The sequence below is a fragment of the Astatotilapia calliptera genome, chromosome 20 (genome assembly GCF_964374335.1).
Source record: "Astatotilapia calliptera chromosome 20, fAstCal68.1, whole genome shotgun sequence".
Lineage (NCBI taxonomy): Eukaryota > Metazoa > Chordata > Actinopteri > Cichliformes > Cichlidae > Astatotilapia > Astatotilapia calliptera.
The window spans coordinates 28388536-28411263 of record NC_137441.1 but is presented as its reverse complement, the minus strand read 5'-3'; the positions used below and the strand labels follow the sequence as shown (position 1 = coordinate 28411263).

Below are 22728 nucleotides of genomic sequence, written 5' to 3'. Positions count from 1 at the left end.
CATATGTGGGTCTTGCTATGTCCTGTCTTCCCTTCTTTGTTTGCTTTTTATAGGGTATGGCACCTTCTCAAGTCAAAGTAGAAGGCTAATGAAAACCCTCTGTCTGAAAAGCTATATGATTGATGGATAAAGAAGCTGCCATGGCAGCATAGACAGTCCTTCAGCTTACCTCTGTGCTTAATTCCTTCTCCCGACTGGCATTCCACACTAAAAGATATACACTTCAATTATACATGGGGACGGTGGGGGCACAGGCTGCTCTGCCTTGCCTGAGAACTGATCAATATTTCAGCTCCAAGGGGACCAAACATCTAGCGGAGCAGCTGCTGCTTAACAGCTTTACACAGTAGAGTGGCACACCCAGTAATATGCAGCTATATACTGTGGGTGTGTGTATGTGTGATCGTGGGATTTCAAGGGCCGCAAGAACTACTGCCGAGGTGACAGTAGGGAGAGATGAGAGCCTTGAGGAGGTTTTAGGTGTGTGTGTGTGTGTGGCTGCTTTCTACTGTGTGTGCTGTGTATTGACTTGATTCTTACTTGACTGTTCTTTCTCCATCCCTATCTCATTTCTCTTTCTGTCACTCCCTCTTTTCCCTCCACAGACAAACACACATACACACAGAGCTCGTCCCTATAATTCGGCTATCAGCGCTCCCCGGGGTCTGCACTGCCTCTGTGTGTGTGTTCAGACAGAAGAAAAGAAAGAGAATCTGTCTGTCTCATACTTTGTTGTTTCAGGCTTAGACATGTCAATTCAATCTTTACCTATTTGTATCTGAAGTCTGGCAGACTTCCTCTATTTTCTTTCATTGTTTTATATTTCCTGCATTCCTTCTGTATTGTGATGCATTTCCAGGATTCAGACAGTGCCCACAGTTTGTTTGCGAGGCATTTCAGACAGGATTTACAAAATGTCAGGAGACCAAAACCTGGGTGACAAGCTAAGACTTAGAGCGAGTGCTGAGATCTGTTGCTGGCGAAGCTGGGATGTTGTAGAATTTTGTCGGAGTTTGAGACAAAGCTGCAAACAGAGGCAGACAAACCGAAGTAGTTGAAGTCAGAAAATGATTGTGAATGTTGTGCTGATCATGAGGAATCATGAGAAAACTGGCCTAGGAGAGTTCAGGCTGTGTTCGAGAATAAAGGTGGTCATACCAAATATTGCCATTCAAGCTCCACCATTTATGGTTGCACATTTCAATGAATTGCTGCAACTATTTCCCACTTTCTTAACAACAGAACTGAGGGGTGGTTTAAGACTTTTTCACAGTAGTGTAAGAAACATATCCAGAAATCCAGGCCAAAACTTCAACATTTCTTGATATTTCATTCACCATTTGAATAATGTGATTGGTTACAGTTATGTGTATGTGATTTAGTGCTGCAAGATGGTAGACATAGACAACATAGCACAATAGACATTCTATTACCAGAAGACTTCACATACAATATATTTTACTTTCACATTTTGTTCTCGTTGGATGTCATTTTGAAAGGATTTCATCACTTTAAATTTTACTAAATAAAACTAAAAATAAGAAACCTATCACCAGACACTTTTCTCAAACGTGAATGGTTTATTATTCTAGCATTCCTTATTGACAATTCCTGATAGTGAATTTATAATGAATAAATTCTGATTTAAATCAGAAGCTGTTTGAAGAAAACAATTAAATTCTACATTTTGATCATCCCCACACATTCATATCAACAAAAGTATTTACATTTACTTTCAGTGGACAGAAAGTAAATGTAGTTCTTATTTAGTCTACTTATATTTTAAGTGATTTCACTAGCTGTTAAAGTTTTCTGTAGTAAAATAGCCTAAGATTTTTGAACACTGAGAATTACTGCCCTGTGAAAGTTCTTGCTGGATAGAAATCGCATCACTGTCACCTCATTCCTCAGAGGGATTCCACATAATTGGGCTATTTCTCCAGTAATTGCTGCAGTCCTCTTTGCCTGATAGCTCGGCTTTTGCCTGTCCTTCACTTGTTTTTTTTCCCTCTCTTTTTTGTCCTTATAACATATCAAACCTCTTTTTTTAAACAACTTCAGCCACATTACACATCTCCTGGGATGCAGCATTTATTACCACTGTGAATGCAATCCAAGCCGGCCCCCCCTTCACTTAAACCCATCGCCGAAGTGATAGAAAAAAAAACACATTTTCTCATCAGCTCCAGCTTTAGGCTCTCGCTTGCTGCATCCTCTGTCTTCAGTGTTCCAAAAAGAACTTTTCTTTATAAAGAATAGAACATAACAAATTTATTAGGCCGCCTGTCATGAAAACAGTAAGGCACAAATATTTAACAAAATCTATCAAAACCTTGTTTAAAACTAAAAATTCATGGATAAAAATGTCATTTTGATTAAAGAGCTCGCACCTACTGTTGGATTAAACATTACAGACATAACAGACTCCATCCATTCTCTTCCGCTTATCCTTGTCAGGGTTGTGGGGTGCCTGGAGCCTATCCTAGTTTCTTAGGGCGAGAGGCAGGGTATGCCCTGGACAGGTTGCCAGTCTGTCGCAGGGCTAACACATAGAGAAAGCAACCATTGGCACCCACATTCAAACCTATGGGTAATTTAGAGTTACCAATTAACCTATCCCTACTAACTGCATGCCTTTGGAATGTGGGAGGAAGCATGTGTGCCTGAAAAAACCCCACGCAAACACAGGGAGAACATGCAAACTCCACAGATGATTTAGTTAATTACCAATATTGATATAAACCTTACATTGGGTGATGATTTAATAAACTCTTTAAGAACTATGTAAATTTTCAAAAGCTTATTTTGGCAAAGGTAAGAGTATAAGTGCTAGTCATTTATTCAATTCCACATTTATCCAGGAACAAAAACCACTGCAGCTGGATTCGGTGATCGTTTTTCATAACATGATTAAGATCATTTCTGTGCTGGAGCCCAGTGTGCTTCACATAGATGATCATTTTCTGACAAGGAAGAATGATGGCTGACATATCTGTCCTGTTGATACTCAACAGACTTTGGACCTGTGAGGACCTCTTGTTGAAAGTGTTTTTTGTCTGTCACACATATACATACCAGTCTTACCAGCCCAGAAACGATCAGTGACATTTATTACTGGCCATAAGGAAACCCGAAGCTTCTAACACTGTCATTTTCTCTGCCTCTCTATCATCCGCACCACCATCTCTCATCTCTCCTATGCTAGCGACAGTTATAGAATTTCATACCAAGAGGATTTGTGATGCTTACACCCGCTGGTTCTGTGCCTGTAAAATGATGTGCTGCGTTTCTCTTGCTTTTGCGCTCTCTTTCTCCCGCTCCCTCTCTTCCCTCTACCTCAAGGCGTTGGCTATGCTGCCAAAACTTGTATCAAAGCACTACAGCTAAGAATCTCCCTGAGCACATGTGCTTGCTTAACTTCATAAATCTTCATGAGCTGAGTTGTATGACTTTGAGTTCAACAGGGAAAGTCCAAGGGTAATAGCACATGGTATACAGCACATCTACTTGTACATCTAGAGTTTAGGGTTAAATGTATATGTGTGCTAGCTTACTGCATTGCCTAGTTGTGATTCATTGTACTTTGTTTTTATTGTGTTTTAGCTATAACAATGACTTTTAGTCAGCTTAGCTACCTACAGGTACATGCATTACATGTGAATAACACAGGCATGCAGACATAGGGAACTGGCTGGTTAGCTAAATCCCAGGTAGCTTACACTTTTGTTCCCAGGCTCCTAGCCAGTGTGTGGGCTAAATGGAAATGCCCTGTTTGCTTTTCTTTTGGGAAGCCTCCAATGGTTGAACAACAGGTCGATGTCAATTATACTCCAGTTGCTCTGGACCTCTGTTTGCAAAACCAGTGCTCATTTGTAGTCTTTTTCTTTTGTGCATTGCCCATGAAATTCCTCTTAGTGCTTGCCTCAGTAGAACAGTTGAATGACCACCTCAGGGGGGCAAGAAGAATTAGCTTTAGCTTTTATACTCTGACAATGCAAAGACAGGATCATAAATGTGTCACTAGTGCCTATTCAGCTTCTTTAAATATAAACATATCCCATAATATAGCAATTCATGTTGCTTGTTCTGTGTTTTCTTCTATAGCCTTAAATCTCACATCATCAGTCTTTCATGGTTTCATTTGCCTCTTCTCTTTCACCCACAAAGAGGTCCCAGAAAACCTCCCCAGAAGCTGCAGACAAGCTTGTTGTTAGCAGTGACAGTGACTTCCAGCCACATGCCTCTGCGCTGATGATGTTTTAATGTCATCCCGTTTCTGTTCTTCCCTCTTTACTCAAGTTATGGGCATTGAATATTTACCCCTGTGAGAATCGATTACTGCTCTGTTGACGGTTGCCGCAGAGTATAACCTCTCATTAGAGCCGACATATGCTGCGCCTGGCGTTGCTGCCGATGCAAGCTGTTTTTTCAATGACATCTCCCAGTGTTCCCATGGCGTTGTGAGCAAGATCTTACAACACTGCCTTGAAGTGAAAGTTGTGGGGAAAGAACTGCTATTATGTTGGATGGTAGATAGTACAAACTTAGAGATGTGGCAGTGTAATTGCTGCTTGGAACATAATACACATATATATCCATATATGGGGCTGAACATACAGAGTTCAAATTTGTCCTTTTTAAGTTTTGATAAAGTAAAGGCCATAGCCTCCAGTACAACTGGCCGATTGGTTGCTCGGTATACTTGTCCAAGTTCTATTGGTATTTGCCACTGCTACCTTTGTAAGGAGTAAAGGAGCAAGTGAGCTTCTGTGGAAAAACAAGTCACTATTTGGCCCACCCTGACAGAGATGGCTGTGTTTTTATTCAAAGTGATGGACAGAAGGTTGAGTTTAAACGCTTTGTCGTATGTTTTGTTTCATATTGTGACACATTTTTTTCTGCTGGCAGTGTCAAGACTGCACGAAGACCGGTTCAACCCCCAGACTGCTACGATAGCAGCGTGCTCATATAATACATGCAGTGGTTATGTGGTTTAGTATTCTCTTGCTGAAATATACAACACTTTACCTGAAAAATATTTTGTCTGGATGGGAGCACATGCTGTATAAATCCCTCAGCATTGATGATGCCTTTCCAGATATGCCCAAATGTGCTACTGATCTTGCCTGAGCTTGCCATTCAAAACAAGCTAATATTTTTCTTAAAATCATACATTTTCTCAGTTGAAACACTTGATATGTTTTCTATGTTCTACTGTAAATAAAATTTGGGTTTATAAGATTTTCAAGTCTTTGTCTTTTGTTTTTATATACATTTTATACAGTGTTTGGACTTTGGCTCTGTTCAGAAACAGTCCATCCAGCCATCACTATTATTATGCAATACATGGTTGCGGAGCTGTCTTGGGGCAGGAGGCAGGGTAAATTGTGGACAGTTTGCCAATCTGTTGCTCGGCTAATGTACAGAGACCGATAACCATACAGTCTCAAGGGCCATTTAAAATTACCAGTTAACCTAACATGGATGTCTTTGAGCTGTGTGAGGAAGGCAGAGTATCTGGGGAGAACTTATTAGGAACTATTAGAACTATTAGGAGACAGTACTAACTATCACACCGTTATTGTATGAAGAGTAATTGTTATATTATTATTGATTATTGATGGTAAACGTATCTCCTGTAAGCAAGTGATAATAGAGGCAGGATCTTAACAACACAGACGAGCGAAGAACGCTCCACCTGTGAATTTGTACTAGAAAATGACCTAAATAAGACTCAGTATAGCTACAGCAGTATCAGTCAGAACACTTGTTATTATTTTATCTTTAGTTGAGCTTGTCTGTTTCAAAATGTTCAGTCACGGCTGTTCTTTTTAGCTCTGACTACATTTCGTCTGTAAATCTGAATAATTGCAAATTGAATATGGGAGCTATTTGCTCTATGGGGACATGAAGTGGGATTTTTTTTTTGTTCCAGAGACTGGACTGAAATCAATTTGGAGTTGTATCAAAGCATTGGAGCGTATGAAAAAGGAATTCAAGCTTGAACTGGAAATTCATCATGAACAATGTCCATATTTGGATTGCTTTTAGACTGGGGACTGCGTCTTTAACCGCAATGCAGATTCTACAGTATCACGGTGGGAGGGAACTTGGGTGAACATGATAGAATATGCCCCCCCCCCCCCCAAAAAAAACCCAAAATGTCTTGTTATACAACTTGGGGATAGGTTCAAAAGAAGTTCGTTCAAAAATGAGGCTTTGATTTGGGAGTTAAGGTTGGAAATAAATAAACTGAGTGAAAGTAAAGTTTTCAGTCCATGAATACTGAATGACATGCATCTAGGGATGTGGGATATTTTTACTTTCTCAGCTCAGCCAGTGTTTGTTGTTGCTAAAATATCTGTCTGAATTCCAGCTCAGCAAACAGAGTAAATGCTCAGTGAGGAAATGTACACCATCATTTCTGAGAATAAGGGAGGATTTGGATTAAAACAGATTGAGTATTTTAAAATTTAATACAAGTTTCTCTAAAATTCTTCATTGGAAGCTTGTTGATCAAAATGATTTCCTCAACAGTTCTCAGCTTCTATGTTTAGGCTTTGAACAAAGGGAAATATGTCATTGTTGAATTTCTTCCAACAGGGAGTTTCTTTTTTAGCAGAGACACCAGTTTGTGAACCACACTATTCTGTAAGTGTCAGCTTCCTTGTTGATGAGGCAAAGACTAGTGGGTGTAGATACAAGCAGACAAATAACTAAACCAAACCATACGAGTACCTTTACTTCCCATGTTTTACATTTGTATTCACCATTCACCAGTGTTTGTATTTTGAAAAGAAGTCATTTAAACTCACCGTCCATAGAGATAAAAGCGATGTGGCCGAAATAGGAATGCCTCAGAGGCTTTGAATTTGAATAAATGGCTCAGTGGTGGCTGATAGCTGGGTCTAAAGATGAACAGGGTCTGCCTCAGTAGGCTGGGAGAAATTGGTTCTATATTTCAAGATAGCTCATGTCTACTTATACCGTTTTGTTTTTTTTTTTCCTTTTGATGCCGTCATGTTCTTCTCTATGGTTTTGAAAAACAACAGGCTTTATTGTGCTCAGGGACGAATGGATCAGAGAGAATTTGTGGGCCTCTTTATCTTATTCAGGCCTTTGTGCATGTAAATCAGTGTGGCTCTGCTGTAGGTAGGCTGTTATTTCGAATTTGAATGACTGTCCCTTCTGAACTAGTTAAATAAAAAAAACCCAAGGTCATCCTCACCTGCATAATCCTATGGTTTCTTTATCAGGGGACATTCCCTCCTCTTGAATGTTAGATTTGCCAATCAGGTATTCTGGTCAGGATGTTTGGCTCATTCTTTTTAGAGACCTGCAATATGGAGACTGACACAGATGTGCTTGGAGTGACCACAGAGAATCCGAAGATGGTAAATGGTAGAAATTTTGAAGTCTTTTTAAAATAAAGAAAAACATCTAACAAGATGTATGCTATCGTGATTGGAACGAAGACAAGCAATCTGTTACAATTACAAAGCAATTAAATAAATCAAAGAAATATGCTTGTGAGCAACCTGTACAGCTGTTGCTGTTTTCCTGTCAATATTATTCAAGAATGAAGCTTGATTGCATGTTGACGTATTTATTCTGTGTACCATGTTTCGGGCTTGCTGGCTTGTTTGTTTGTTTCTTTCTCTTTGTACTTATGTACCTTTTATTTCCTACCATATGAAGTGGCTATTAATAGCCACATTGATTTCATTCACAGTGATCTGAAGTGAATGCATACCAGGTGCACACTAAATATCTCTGCACTGTGTGTTTTATGTGGTATGGTATTTTTTTCACTGTTTTTTAAATGAATTAATGACCTGGGGAGAGGGAAGCCATGTGCCTTTAAAAAATCCTAGTCAGAACAACTATGTGTAGAATTTCTGTGTAGTCATGGCAACTTTCAATTTGTTTTAATGGTGTACTTTTGTAAGGTGGTAAATCAGTTTCTTGTTTTTAGCTGTTTATTCTCAGTGTCCCCGGGATCCTGGTTTCGTAGTCCAAATAGTAAATGTGTATTTTGTTCCTAGTTTGATTATCCTTGTACTGCAGTAACTCAAATGACAGCAACATTTGATGCTTCAAGCTGAAGTAGGTACCAGGGGATTGTACACCATCTGTACTTGTTTATAGGTCATTTCCCTGAAATGATTTTCAACATACGCACACAGTTTAATGGCTATATGTCATATAAACCTTCTTGAGCTTAGTACTGTCTGCATTATGCTTTCAATTTGTGCTAAATATGGAACATACATCTAAAAACATGTATTAAAATTGCTTGCTTGCCTAGTTATTGTTCTCATTGTTCTGTTACTTGTTACACTTATTACATTAATATTCGTAACCTGTTATTTTGTAAAATACATTTTAAAGCAAATGTTTATTAATATAGTGTTAATGTAAACACTAATTTGCATACAGTGTTTAGTGTAATTTACTTTAAAACCATGTGCTGAGTCATGAAGTATAAGGAGGACGAAAGATGTTGGGGTACCTTTCACCTGTAGATGCAACTCTTCATCAGCTAAGTGATTTGAAAGTTTTGTTGTCTTCTTTAAGCAGTACAGTTTAGATCCCAGATGTCTGTGATTGACAGGTTGCTGCCTTTGTACCGTGTTATATAGAAATTTACACCTTGGATGCCACACATAGGTTAAAAAAACTATTAAACAAAGCAAGATGATGATGGCCAACACGTAAGAGGAGGCAAAACCAGGTTTCCACAAATCATTGGTCCTGTTATTTTCATTTTGGCTTAATTTCGGATCTTGTTTTACTCCTTGTGTTTCTTTTTCTAGGTACTGTATGTCCATACCTCTTTGACTTTACCCAACACACTGTTGGTTCTGGAGTTGGTGTCATTATCACCCAGACCAGACTGCTCTCACCAGGCTCTGGGACGAGGCTTTACTGTCCTGGAGCTTTTCACCAACAGGCCAGACACCCCAGCTGCTGATGGGGAGAGAAGGTGATTAGTCCATTCTTAATTCCTCTGCCGAAGGATTAATGAACTTTCTCATGAAGAGATTATTAAAGAGCAGGTGTATTTAGAGTGAAAGAGTTTCTGCCAGAATATTATCCAGGGACTTAGAGTTCACCTAGTTTGCTTGGTCTTTCAAAATTTTAGATCAGTATTCATGTGTAACATATAGATATGGCTTTTTACTCCATGTAGACCTACTATTGTGTGTAAGGTGTTTAAATCAACTAGGGTTTGCTATGTTGGTAAGTACAGTGGAACCCTGACTTACGAAATTAATTCGTTCCTGAGGGTCTTTCGTAAGTCGAAAATTTTCGTAAGTCAAAGCACCCATCGCGCCTTTTGAGTGAACGATAGGCTATAGGCTAATTGCTAACTGCAACAACAATGCATCGTTCAAGTGGAACAGCGAAGCGCAATTACGAAAGCCAAGGGGGTTGTCACATGATTCGGAAGGCATTGTGGGCATTGTAGGCATTGTAGGCATTCTGGGCTCAGCCAATCAGAGCCAGCGGATTTCATTACGCTGGCATTTTGCCGTAACACAGGCAGAAATATTGCCGTTAAGTGCCTTCATAACTTGAATTTTTCATTAAATGGGGTATTCGTAAGTCTGGGTTCCACTGTAGTAGAATTATATGTAGCCTGTGTGTTTTTGTTATGTGGGGATCTATAGGAGTTTTCTTTACGTGTGAAGTCATGGGTGTTGGTGTTATTTTACGTCCTAGGCTGAATCTACATCACGGATCACCAAGAGCCTTGCTTCACCCTCTAATAAAGGACGCTGTTGACTGTAAGAATACTTTATTCATACTATCTATTTATCAGGTGTATTCACTTTAGGTATTTTTCACTAGAGTACTCTGGCATGAAAGCTGCTAGGACCACAGTGCATGTGGTCTTTAGCAGTATTTACTTCCAGGCCAGCGAATCTACCTGTATTTGACATAAAACTTTGACGCCCGCTTAATTTTTAGCTGGGGTTTGGGTTAGAGAAACGGCTGTCAACCAAATGTTTTGAGCTGAACAGTTTTGAACTTTGCTACATTACAAAAATGTGAGCTGTTCAAAAAGTGCGTTATACCTGTGATTCATTTGCTGCTCATACTATCTGAAGGGATTATGTCATCAGGTGTAACCTTTGGAAAGGTTACCGTTATTGTAGTGGTGACCTGTTCTGTCAGTTTTTTCTTTGTACAGAGTCAATCTGCATAAATCTAACTCACAAAACTAAATGCTCTGTACTATGAGCTACAAAATTCAGGGAAGCAAAATAAAATAGTTGCAGAAGTTATTTTAGGTCAGCTAAACTGACACAGAGATACTAAAACTTGAATGATGACTAAAGAAGTCTTTGGTGGGGAAAATCAAACAGTTGTTTGCAGTTGGTGCTAGAATAAAAAGTTACAGCTGATAAACAGTATAATAGAGAATGACAGCCAAATGCGAAATAGAGATCAGAGATATAGTAATTATAGTGAGATGATGGGACATCAGGAAGCATTGCGTGGGCCCTCTGCCATGTAAAGTGACGCAAAGATGTGTCATTTGTCAACTAGTATTTTAACTTTTTTTTTTTAACCAGGTACCATCGCATAAAGATAGCACTTTGGTCAGCTTACATGAAAGAGGGTGTTCAAGAGAGAAAAGGCAGTGACAGATAGCCAGACGTCACACTGTAATGATGATAAAGATTTTTTTATGGCCTCTCAGCGCTTGAATCTTGTTTAAAAATAGTGATCATGACGCAAACTTTCAGAAATATTTTCCATTTGGTCGATCACATCTAAGTGCCACAAAGGTGTGTGTGTAACAAACTAAGAACAAGGGCTAGAAAGAGAGGAACACTTTACAGCAGAGGCAGTAGAGTTATAATAATTAAAAAAATATATACAGTTTTTTTAAGCATGTCATTTTTGACAGATTACAACTCCGAGGTCCATCTACAGTAACATCGAGTAATTGACCTGAATCATTTTCAAGGACAGTGCTCAAGCTGACAGTTGTTTTATTAACATAACATCAAGCGTTACATGGTAGAATCCTCACTCAAAGACTTTAAGTGAGTCTGGGACCATGGGTCACAGAAGGCTGCAGCTGCACCTTTGTGCAAAAGAAGGGCAGCCTCCAGGATTTCCTTCTGGTGAAGCCACTCCTGGCAGGCTTGGAAAGTCCTGTTTTAAGATGCTTTTGCCAACTTTTGATCCTTTCCCCTGGGAGAAATGTTTCCACTTCAAAACTGTTTTAGTGCTAATGGAAAAAGAGACAGATTAAATAAATTGTAGGTACATTATGACATAATTTTTATAACCCTAACCTTTTTAAAATCGACAAAGAGAAAGTCTAACATAACCTGATTCTCGGAGTGGGCATTTCTTAGCGTAGACGATCTAGTCATCAATTTTGCAAATTTATATAGGCTGACAGAGGCATCCCCTACCTGATGTTAGAGAGGAGAGAGGTGTGATGTAACGGGGTTTCTGACACCAGCAGTTGTACCGACCCTAAAGCCTGCTTAAGCCACACATTTGAAGCAGACACCTTCTTCACCTTGAAAATATTTTCCTAGGTAGCACTTGGTCAGTGGATTATTGACTATATGACCTCAATGGCTTTTTTTAAAAGGCCATTTTCCCCCTTTGAGACAAAATGCAGGTTTTCGCTCCCTGGTAAAAGCTGACAGTTTTGGTTATCTGGTTTACCTTAGATTTAGAGATGTTTTGGATAATTCTTGGGTTTTCTGCTAAAGCACTGGGTTGATCTAGAATTGTCTTTGACTTAAACCCAAGGCTATGAATTACAAAACAGACGTGCCTCACAGTATGAATAACACGGTGCCCAGTGAGAGCCAGAGTTCCTGTCTTGGCTATCATGTCACATGAATATTAGAAAACCTCCTCTCAAACGGACTGTTATGCTCTCTGAATTATTAAACATAAGCCTGTTATTTAGTCGAAAGTTGCTTCTTTCTTTTAAGAGCCATGTTGCTGCTGCTTTTGCTGTAGCTCTTTTGTGTCCAAAGCCTTTTTTCTTAACTTTTAATAACTTTTAGTTTCATCCACTGTGACAGAGACCCGCAGTCCCTATCTGCTGGGTGACATGGAATACTTAGGAGTGGTTTTATTATTTTATTTTATTTTTTAAATAAGTGTCTAAAAAAATTTTGTGCAGAAGTGAATTAAGCACGTTCTTATAGTGGCCATTCATGTCTTATGGTGTGGAAGAATTATAATGAGAAATCATTCCCTAGAGGATGTTTCTTTTTACCCTTCATTCATTAGCAATTCCACATTATGTAATTTCCCTGACTTTGTTTTTGAAAATACTGTGGCTCTAGAGAAGGATAATATCTTTTTTTATGTCTTGATGTGTTGCAAATGAGTCTGGGGTTAAAAGTTGAATTGAATAAAAGTGAATGAATTTAAATAAAAAATGGCTGGATTTCCACACGTCTGCTATATTACAGAGATAGCAAGCATTATAAACCCTCTAATGCTTGCTTGATAGCAACCATTAGAGGGTGTTTCCTTATAGTAATTATAAAAGCTGCTAGCTTAAGGGCTCACACATTTTAGTCCAGAAATGACCACACACAGCAAACATATCACTTTTCCATCTCTATGCACTCTATGCAGTCTTGTGAAAAAATAATAGCACACTTACTGGTTCCATTAGGAATAAAAGGGTAAGTAGCAGGCAGGTGTTGCTATATAGATACACTTGATTAACTGATCTTCAGTAAGTGTGACCATCTGAATAAAATAATAAGTTTTGACAGCCTGCTGGTCTGGAGCACAATGCTACAGTTTTCTCAGAAGTGGACATCCCAGCAAATTCACCCCAAGGTCAGTTTGTGCAATGCTCAGAAATTGCAAGAAAACCCAAGAGCTACCCCAGTTAGGATGTTAAATGTTAAAGTTCATGACAGTGCAGTTAGGAAAAGACTGAACTGTAATAGCATGTTTGGAAGGGTTGTCAGGAGAAATCCTGTTCTTTCTAAAAAAGAATCTGGCAGCAAAGTTGTATCTCAACAAAAGACTTTTACAACAGTGCCACTTGGACTGATGAGACCAAAGTGGAGATGTTTGGCCATAATACACAGTACCATGTTTGGTGAAAGTGAAACACAGCATATCAGCACAAACACCTCATACCAGCTCTCAAGCATGGTGCTGAAGGGTGATGGTTTTAGGCAGTGTGTGATTATCAAATACTTTTATCAAAATAAAAAGTATGTCGTACAGCTCTCTCCATGGCCTTTCATCATATATCTTATAGTTAATTTGGTGTCTTTAATTTTTTTCCAAGGTCAACTTTGACCTTGGGAGCTAATGGTCAAGGTCAACCACTTAAGCCACCTGAGGTACTCATGCCCTCAAGGCCTGGTAGATTGGTTTGAAGTTTGAAGATGATCCATGAAAAACCTGTGGATAATATAAAGCTTTTTACATTTGGTGTGTGACCTTGACCTGATTTTCACCAAAATGTAATCAGCTTTAGCTGTTATGGGTTTATACCATCACACAAAATTTGAGCATCAAATCTTTCCTATCTGTCAGACAGATAGGCGGAAAGACAAATGAACAAATGGAATTACATAGTCTCTCCCTTTGGGGGAGAAAAAAAGATGAAAGTGCTAAAAGCTTAAAAAAAATTACAATAAACAAAAAAATCTGTAGTATTTTTTCTCTTGTCTATTGATGTATTAAACCTTATACTGCTTCTATTTATGTCTTTGTGATTGTGTGTACTGTGTAAATACTGTGTGAACCTGCCTTATTCAAAAACATCAAGAAAACTTTGAGCCATCTATATACAATGGCAGGGCTCTAGACTAACTTTTTGACATGGGCGCACCGGTACGCCTAACTTTAAAAAATTTAGGCATACCGGCACAAAAGTTAGGCGCACTCAAATTTTTCAACCGCAGTTTTACATGTGCACTTTCTTTGGGGGGGGGGGGAGTCCATACAGACAATATTAATTTCTAAATTATTAACTAACAAAGTTGTGCTTCAAGTGCTTTGTCAATATTGTAAAAAATGTTAAACTTAATCATCATCTTGGCCTCCTCCTCCGACCTGTTTGCTGCTGTCTGCTGCTGAAAGGCCGTGGGGAGAGGGGACACTTGGGCAGTGCATTTATTGCAGCATATAATGTGTTTTCTGGATACATTGTGCTTTTTCAGCATTCAAATATTGATGGCACCGTGTCAGAGCACTGGCTATGAATTTCAGACAGATCAGGCCTTAACTTAACAAAAAAGTTATCAATAGTTCTTTTCATCTTTTCTTATTACCCACAGCTACATCCACTTCTCTCAGGCCTAGGCTGCTCACTAGGGCTAGGTATCATCACTGATTTCTATAATCCATTCGATTACGGTTCTCAAAGTCCTGATTTGATTCAATTTAGCCTCAGACAGTCAGAAATATTATAATTCTGATCATTTATCAGTACTGATACACATGAGACTTCATCAGAATTGTGAAAATCACAGCAGATGCCTTTGTGTGAAAGTAACTGAGAATAAAACACAGGAAAACATGAAGGAGATTTTCCTGGTCTGGCTTTTTATAGCAGATAACCTTAAAAATATTCTGCAATATTCTACAATTTTGCATAATTTTAAGAAATTTATATTTCTTCAGTATTGAACAGCAGAAATTAGGCTTTCTTGTCCGAGGTCATTTAAGTGGAAAAAGAAAAAGCGCTGTAAACAACGGTAGACTGGTGGGTAATAAGCGAATGAATAATGCAGAAAACAGATTTGAGACGGGAAACTGTTCCTGAAGTACAGAGAGAGAGAGAGAGCTGTGCAGGAAGTGTGATTTTTATCGTGGTGGAAGCAAAACAGCAAAAGTCAGAGGGAATTCATGACGACATTGATCAAATGTGAAGCGCAGTTTGCTGCTTCTTTTGCTGCTGGCTCGGCGAATTTTGGTTGGAGAGAGACAAAACCTGCAGCTCAGAATCAGCGCAAAAAGACCTAAACACAGCGCGGACCCGAAGAATCGCTAAGCTCCGACAGCGTGTCCGTGTTCGGGCCGTCGGGTGAGAAAGCCGAGAAAGACGAAGCTGATTCTGATGTGTCGGGTCCGCTCTGTGTTTAGGTCTTTGTGTGGAATCCGTTAATGAATTGATATCGCTTTATTCAAGCTATAAGCTCTCTCTTCCACCTGCACTTTCAACTGGACCACGGCCAATCAGAGAGGTCCCGCCCCTGACTATCTCTGATTGGTTTAGTCCACGATAGGGGCATAATGTGTGTCTGTTGTTGACCACAAGGAGAGTTGCAGAGATTTTTTATTTTTTTTTTACCGGAACAGTGTGCGACCAAATATTTATTTTTAGTCGCACCACTGAAAAATTTGGTCGCATTTGCGACCAAATTGGTCGCACTCTACGGCCCTGAATAGACCTAATTTTCTTTTTTGAGGCCACCACTTGTGCTTTATTTGTAGGCACACTCAGCCGGACAAGCATTCTTTCCACTGTTTGCGGGGCAAAATGCAGCCTTTATCAAAACAATCTACTGAGAATTGTCTGCTAAATCACAATATAAAGCCTCAAAATGAATCAGTAGCAACTTTTGTTTCCTTTTTGCAATTTTTCATGGGAAAATGCATTCATGGGGTTCTTCTCTACATAAAAATAAAGATAGATCAATGGAAAGAGTGAGTGAAGCGTACGTTTGAAAATGGACCCAATCAATCCAAATGTCAGCAAATTCAAGTTCATGTGCTTTTGGACAGGAGAAAAAGAAATGGGATTTAAGGTTGTGACAGATTTCTACAGCCACATTCAAATGACATTATGGTCACGCTATGCTTTTACTTGACCAACACACTATTACTTTGAGTTAATTAAAGAGGATTCATTTCTTTAATATAACTTATTACGAGATTATGGCATACAAAGCAAGGCGGGAAATGCATTTAAAACTGACAGGCCTCGCTGACTGATGCTCTGAAAGTTTCTAAACCCATTCAACATGTAATTTTTTTTTGATTCTAGAAAACTTTAAGTTGAAGTGAAGAATATCAGTTATTTGAAAACTGTCACCTAAAACCACTGAAACGTAAATGTGAGCTTTTACCCCCCACACATACAGTAAATTGTGTTCTGTGTATGTTTATATAGAAAGTAAAGGTTAATGGATGTATTTAAAAGTTTCACAGTCTGTTATAACAACATAATTTTATAAAGATAATGAATGCCTAGTATGGCAGGTCGTAGTGCCAATATAACCACTGACTGTCTGCCTCTGGTTGAGTAAAATGGATGGCAACACAGGCAGCTGTAGCGATAGTGTTCTGCTGGGCTTCAGCTGAGCTAATTCTGGTCAGTGAACTTGTGCTTTCAACTATGTCTGTTGTGTCTGTCTTTTTATTATAACTGTCAAATAATGTAAATTGGTGTGTGGTTACTTTTGTATACCTTATAAAAAGTCTGTACTCCACTTTTGGTGAGTGAAATTCTTGTTTTTTAACTATATGTCTATTAACAATTACAAGATATGTCTGGCGATGCACTTATACAGTCTATAGATGCATCTTACTAACCAGGATTTCTAGCAAAACTCTAGCATAACTATGTCCTCTACCGTATGATCTAAGTATTGTGATAGTGATAAGCTAAAATACAGGCATCAAAACTGAGATCACAAACCAATATGAGATGCCACATGGGGCTTTGTCCATCTTCTGTATTCAGTCTATGGGGATTGCAAAACTGGGTTATTTAAATGTGAAGCACCTACAGTGTTCAGTGATAAAATGAGGGGAGAATTATTATTCTGAAATGCTGTAGACTTATTTGAAACCCGTGATACTGGGTAAGCAAGCATCTTTTTTTTTCTTTAAGTGTATGTGAATTGTCTTGACATTTAGATTTTTCTTTTACTAGACCACATACACTTAAATTGTTACTAATTTTAGGCATAGGCTTGGTGACCTTTATATCAGAAAACCAGTGGAGCAAAGATGTAGACAAAGCAAAAGATTAATATGACAAAAGTATTTTCACACCAGCCCAAGCTACTTTGGCTTTAACTTCACTCTTTCAGCGCCACCTGTGGGTGAAGAACCTCAGTCATAATGTGATGAAATGTAATTCTTTTTTAAGAATTGTTTTATTCATTTTCTTCTGTTTTTTGCTGAACAAACACTGGCAAAGTAAATAAAAGACACCTAATTCTTGTCATATAATTGAAATGAACATCAGGGTAAATTATCTGATAAATAAGGTCAGATGTTGGGAAAAAAAGACTAGTGCAGCCTGGCCTTATTAAAAGAAGACAAACAAAAGTGTTTCATGACTCTAAAAACATGACACCTTAGATAAACATATTTCATCTTCCAGCAGAAGATAAAGTTTGCTTCAATGGTTAAACACTGCTCTAGTCTATAAAACACAGTTCATATAAAAGGCATACAATTGTCCTTCCGTATTGAGTTTCATTATACAATTTGAATTGGAGAGAGCTTAAGACAGGAGAAAATGGTGGCAGCAAAGAAGTCAAAAACCCCCCATTTTCCAGTGCTGGAGTCAGGGTCAAGAGGCAGGAAATGGGAAAAGGAGGAAAAATGAAAGGAAGGAAGTTGCCGTGGGGCTTTTGAAAGTCTTAAAGGATAAAAGCATGAAGGGAGGCAGTATGCTCATTGGCCTGATCTAAGCTTCTCCTCTCAACCAACTGGGAGAAAAGGGGAAGACGCAGAGAGAAGAAAAACTGAAATGAGGATCGAGAGCTGCTCTGGGGACCTGTTAATGTGATGAGAGGACACACAGATGGTACATTGTGTTCACATTAGCATAGCCTTATTTGAAGCCATGATGCATTAATTTATTGTGTATGTCTGAGCATAAGAGGATAGAAAGGTTGTGTCATGACAGATTTTGTCAATTACACACTTAAAAATTCTATCTGTGGCCAAAAAGGAGGTTTTTCAGTGCTTTCAGCAGAGTTATTGCTGTAAATGCTACAAAAGTGTTTGCTTTTGTCACTGCTATGTTTAGTTTGCACTTAAACAATGCTTTTTATCGGATGCAACTCCTTGAGGCTCAAATTGAGCTAGGTTGAAGTCATCATCATGGTGAGGTTTTTCTTGCTGTATATCTCTTGGTAACTGATTAAACACAGCACTGGTCGCAGCTAGATCAACTTCCTCTAGATAGGCTGGTGCCTATTTGCACCAGCACGGTAGGAGCCCATCTAAGCTATTATAGGGCCATAGGCAGGGTACACCCTGGACAGGCTGCCAGTCTGTTGCAGGCCCACAGAGAGACAGACAACCATTCACACTTACATTCACATCTATGAACAATTTAGAATCACCAATAAATTAAACCCCTTTGGACTGTGGGAGTACCCAGACGCAGACACAGGGAGAGCATGCAAGCTCCACACAGAAACGCCCCGGGCAGATGTGGAGTTGCTGCGAGGCAACAGTGCTAACCACAGCGCCACCATGCTGCCACCTGACAGTTAAAAAATATGTTATTATGACGTTTTATTTTTTTTTAATAAAACGACAGTGCACATAATACAGTAAAGGTAATACAGACATTTTTTTCTCATGCGTAGAACCAACTGGGTTTCTGGATCGGGTCGTGAGAGTGACCACTGAGCCGTACATTCTTGTGTGGATTGAAACGAGCCAGCAAAGCAAAGAATTTGCATCAGTTTTTTGTAATCTGACTTACTTGATGAATCACCACAGGCCTATTAGAATTCATTTTAAGATAAAATAAATGTTTTAAATTTTTAAGTAATGTGAGTGGACAAGTAGCTAATAGAACCTTTGATGTGAGGCTTGAGAGAGAAATTTGGACTTGCCAGATGACTTGGATTTGAATCTATTTACTTAGTTAATAGTCTGGGAGCTCAAATTACCCCCCAAAATACTGAAAAATTTCCTGCTGAACAGCTCTGCCAAATAGTCCTGAGTAATTAGCTATATCACCAATGTCATTATGATTTAATGCACACACATTAGGAAACTGTTAGATCTTGATTTAGAGTATACTCTAAATTCTGATCAAAGAAAACAAATTAAAAAAGTCAAAATAAAAGGAATTGGTTTCGACAGATAAACCAGTAGTTCTGTAGATTTTTATCCAGTGTATCGCCTCCCTGCAGGAGTCCATATGATTCAGATGTGCTAATTATAGTAAATCCTAATAATCATATTGGTAATGATTTAGTACCTTGTCTTGTAAATACAGCCAGAACATTGCACTTATTAAAGAGAATTAACAAGGTCCCAAAAGCGATTGATCCTCTTCTCACTCATCCCTTTGTATCTCACAGGTGGTCTCTACACCCTTGTGTACAATATTTCCCTCTTCATCATGTCTCAGACGACAGTATCTTTCCCTCCCGCTGGTAGTTACCTTAATAGCTCACCTCACAGTTGAGTGATGTCATTCATTACACGCCTGCTTCACACTGCTGAGTATTATATGGCTGTCGCTGTCACACCGTGATCTCTGATTCACCCTGAACCTGAATGCAGTACAGTTAAGCCTGATTTGTAGACACAAGCTGCTGCGGTACCTATTTATCATTCAGTTGAAGCAAATGAGCATCTTAAAAAACAAAACGACTAAAGTTGATCTGATGTTTCTTACACTCTTCCAATCAAAATGACATAGTTTAACTTGTACTGAAAAACTCTGTAACCTAACATAATGAATTATGTATTTAATGTAGTAAGTTTGATTCACTGCAAAAAATGAATATAAAGCCAGCAAATGTTAAACTAACAAGTGCCCCTGTATGTGCTTGACTTTCAGTAATGCCTAAGCTCTCATCTTTATTACTTCTTCTACACAACCTTCTCCCAAAACCACTACCTCTGTTTGATGCCGAGCCATTTTTTTGTTCTCCCCCCCCCTCCCCCCTCCCCCCGCTCTCCAGTTTCTCGGTTTCACATCTCTTGCCAAGTTGCTGCTCAACTGACTCTGCGGTACCACACTCTGCTGTAAGGAAATTTTGGGGTAGTTTTCTAATCTATGCACAGCATCTGACTGAAACCCAAGCTTGATGCATAATGAATAACACGAAATAAAAGATGAAAAAGTTGCAGACACCTGGGCACCATCTGTGTCAGGAAAGTTCTGTGTTTCTTTTCCCTTTTCCTTTCTCTGCCCATCCTACTTTTCCCTCCCTCCTGTGTGTTCATGGTAAGAAACACCCTTTTAGCGAGAGCTGCTGTTGCCACTAAAAACGTCTGTAGAACAGTTGACACAGTACGACAATCTTAGAATTTTCCCCAAACCCCTTTTCTTCTTCTTCTACTTCATCTTTTTTTGTTGGATTTTGACATAAGCACTTTTTTTGTACTGGTAGAGAGAGTTAAAGGGTTTGTGTGGGATGAGTCATAGACAGGGAGGGGAACACAGTGATATACTCCATCATCTTCTTTCCTTCTCAATCCCCTTTCAATGACTTTAGCGATAAAGGTACTAGCGCTGCCCTGAAAATGAATGAAAAGCAGTCTACATCCGAAATGGACGTTCTGTCCATCCTTTTTGGGACTTCAACAGCTTTTCATAAAAATATTATTCTGTGCAGTTGGACGAGAAAAACTAACATTGTTTGTTTTGCTGATTTTTTTTATTTTATTTTTAATTTAATTTTTTTTAGCTTAAATATACATGTTTGTGATAGATTTTTATACCAGTGAACTTTGTTCTTTTTATTTTCCAAACTCTGATGCATACAGGGGAAAAAACTGCTTCTGTGTGGCTGAGATTCAGCAATTTTTCCAGACTACTGGATTTTGAGTAGTTTTTCTTATAACTGCAGTGCTGCCTCATCATATTTTGATGCCTGGTGCTTTGGTCTAAAGAAGAGAGTAGACTGAGTTTTTGCGGGCACATTCACAGACATTGTATTTGTATTAACATATACCATTAACAGTCTTTAATCGTTTGCACAACTCCTTTGCAAGGCGAAAAAGGAAATGTACAAATCTGATGAGAGTTTCAAACACAACATTGTGCCTTCCACAGAGCAGACAAAAGGGTATCCATAAATAGGATAGGAGGAGTTGCAGAGAATATTTTGGCAGGGCTCATACTGTGGAAGATCCGAAATGACACAAAGGTAATCCTATAAAACCCCAAACTGCAGGGGGGTTACTTGTCGGAGTGAGTACTCGCAAGCATTAAAGATCTTTAACCATACTGCAGTGCTGTTAGGGCTGAGCTCATTTTTAACCTTGTATGTAGGAAACATACACTGTAGTGTAGTTTGGCCTTTTCTAACTGTTGTGATGAATTTACAAAATCAAAAAAAAGAAAAGAAAAAAAACGTAGAAGGTAATTTTTTTAATTATTATTTTTCAAAGCAAAGTGGTAGAATTTAACATCAATAGCAAACCAAAGTCAAACAGTCTATTTGTGTTAGAGGTTAAAGTTAAACTGCCTTCAGTTGGATCTGCCCATTAAATTTTAATCACATCTTGAACCCTGGATTCCCTGAGAGTTTGTAAAACACTGTAGCACTCTGTTATGGATCCAACTTGTGATGTAAAAATATATTTTTCAATTTTATATTTTTCCTGAATAGTTTGAGGCTGAAGACATGGTGGGTGAAGAGTTAGCAACAAGGTTATGATAATTAATTAAAACTAAATGAAAATAATAGCCAGGAACAAAACATTTTGGTCGCCTAAGATGAAAACTAAAATTAAGATTATATAATTTTGGAAAAGTAAATAACTAAATAAAAAAATATATCTATAAGGGTAATTTTTAGTATTTGTTAATTTGGTAAAATATGATTAAGTGTTTATTGACACTTTACGGTTCTACAAGACTGTAAATCATCTGCTTTTCAAAACTTTTTGTGTTTGTATTCTAATACCCAGATCTTGCCCCTTTAAATATACTATATATTATATTTATATATCAGTCATATCCAGTCATGACCACTATCATTAAAACAACCAAACAAACAAAAAACATTATTTCCATTTGTAGACATATATATATTTGCTGGTATATGTCACCACTCGTACATGAAAGGTTAGATATGGGCATTAAAAACAGGACAAGGATCAGATGGGGTGGAACTGGGTTGATCAGTTATTACTGCAGGTCACTTACCAGCCTCTAGGTCAGTGTGCCTGGAGCTTTAGCAATCGATTTCACAGCGATTTCCAGCAACCACTTTCAAAAATATGCATATTCTACTGCTTATGTGTTACCTTTAGGTTCCTCAATGCCATTGTCTTGAAACAAGCTACTGAAGTGAATGGAGCATCATGTATTGATTGTTACTGATGCTGTTGAAGGTGCAGTCATTAACCCTGTCAGAGAGAAAGATTGCAATGCTTTGCCAGGCTTGAAGGAAACCAACATACGCAGCGCATCAAACTCCACTTGACTCACCTTCCAAATGATCTGTGCTTTGTGTTGATGGCAGGAGTTGTGGGTTGTTGCTTGTCATTGGACGACCTCCTTGAATGATGACGATGTCTGCTTTATTGCTCATACCTTGTGTCTCATCTACGCTGCAGTGCCCCTCTGGACGAGCGTGTTTTCCAAGTTGAATTGTTGTCATTTCAGTTTCAGCCCTGGAAAATGATGCTTGGAGTGTAATGGAACATTGCACATAAGTCACGAACAGCAAAAATGGAATATTGAAAAATGAAAGCGTCTATGTGTGTTGGGTGTCAGGTGAATCCCTGCTTCTGCAGAAATATTAGATTGCATCGTGC

The 22728-nt window shown here is 38.6% G+C and overlaps 1 protein-coding gene across 1 annotated transcript in view; it reads left to right on the top strand.

Annotated features, from left to right (window-relative positions):
• nphp4 (nephronophthisis 4) overlaps window positions 1-22728 on the top strand; it is a 170258-nt gene that overhangs the window by 12578 nt on the left and 134952 nt on the right. The window contains exons 3-4 of the mRNA XM_080295371.1: window positions 8817-8986; window positions 9727-9791. Coding sequence (XP_080151497.1) covers window positions 8817-8986; window positions 9727-9791 — 235 coding nt within the window. The remainder of the gene's footprint in view (window positions 1-8816; window positions 8987-9726; window positions 9792-22728) is intronic.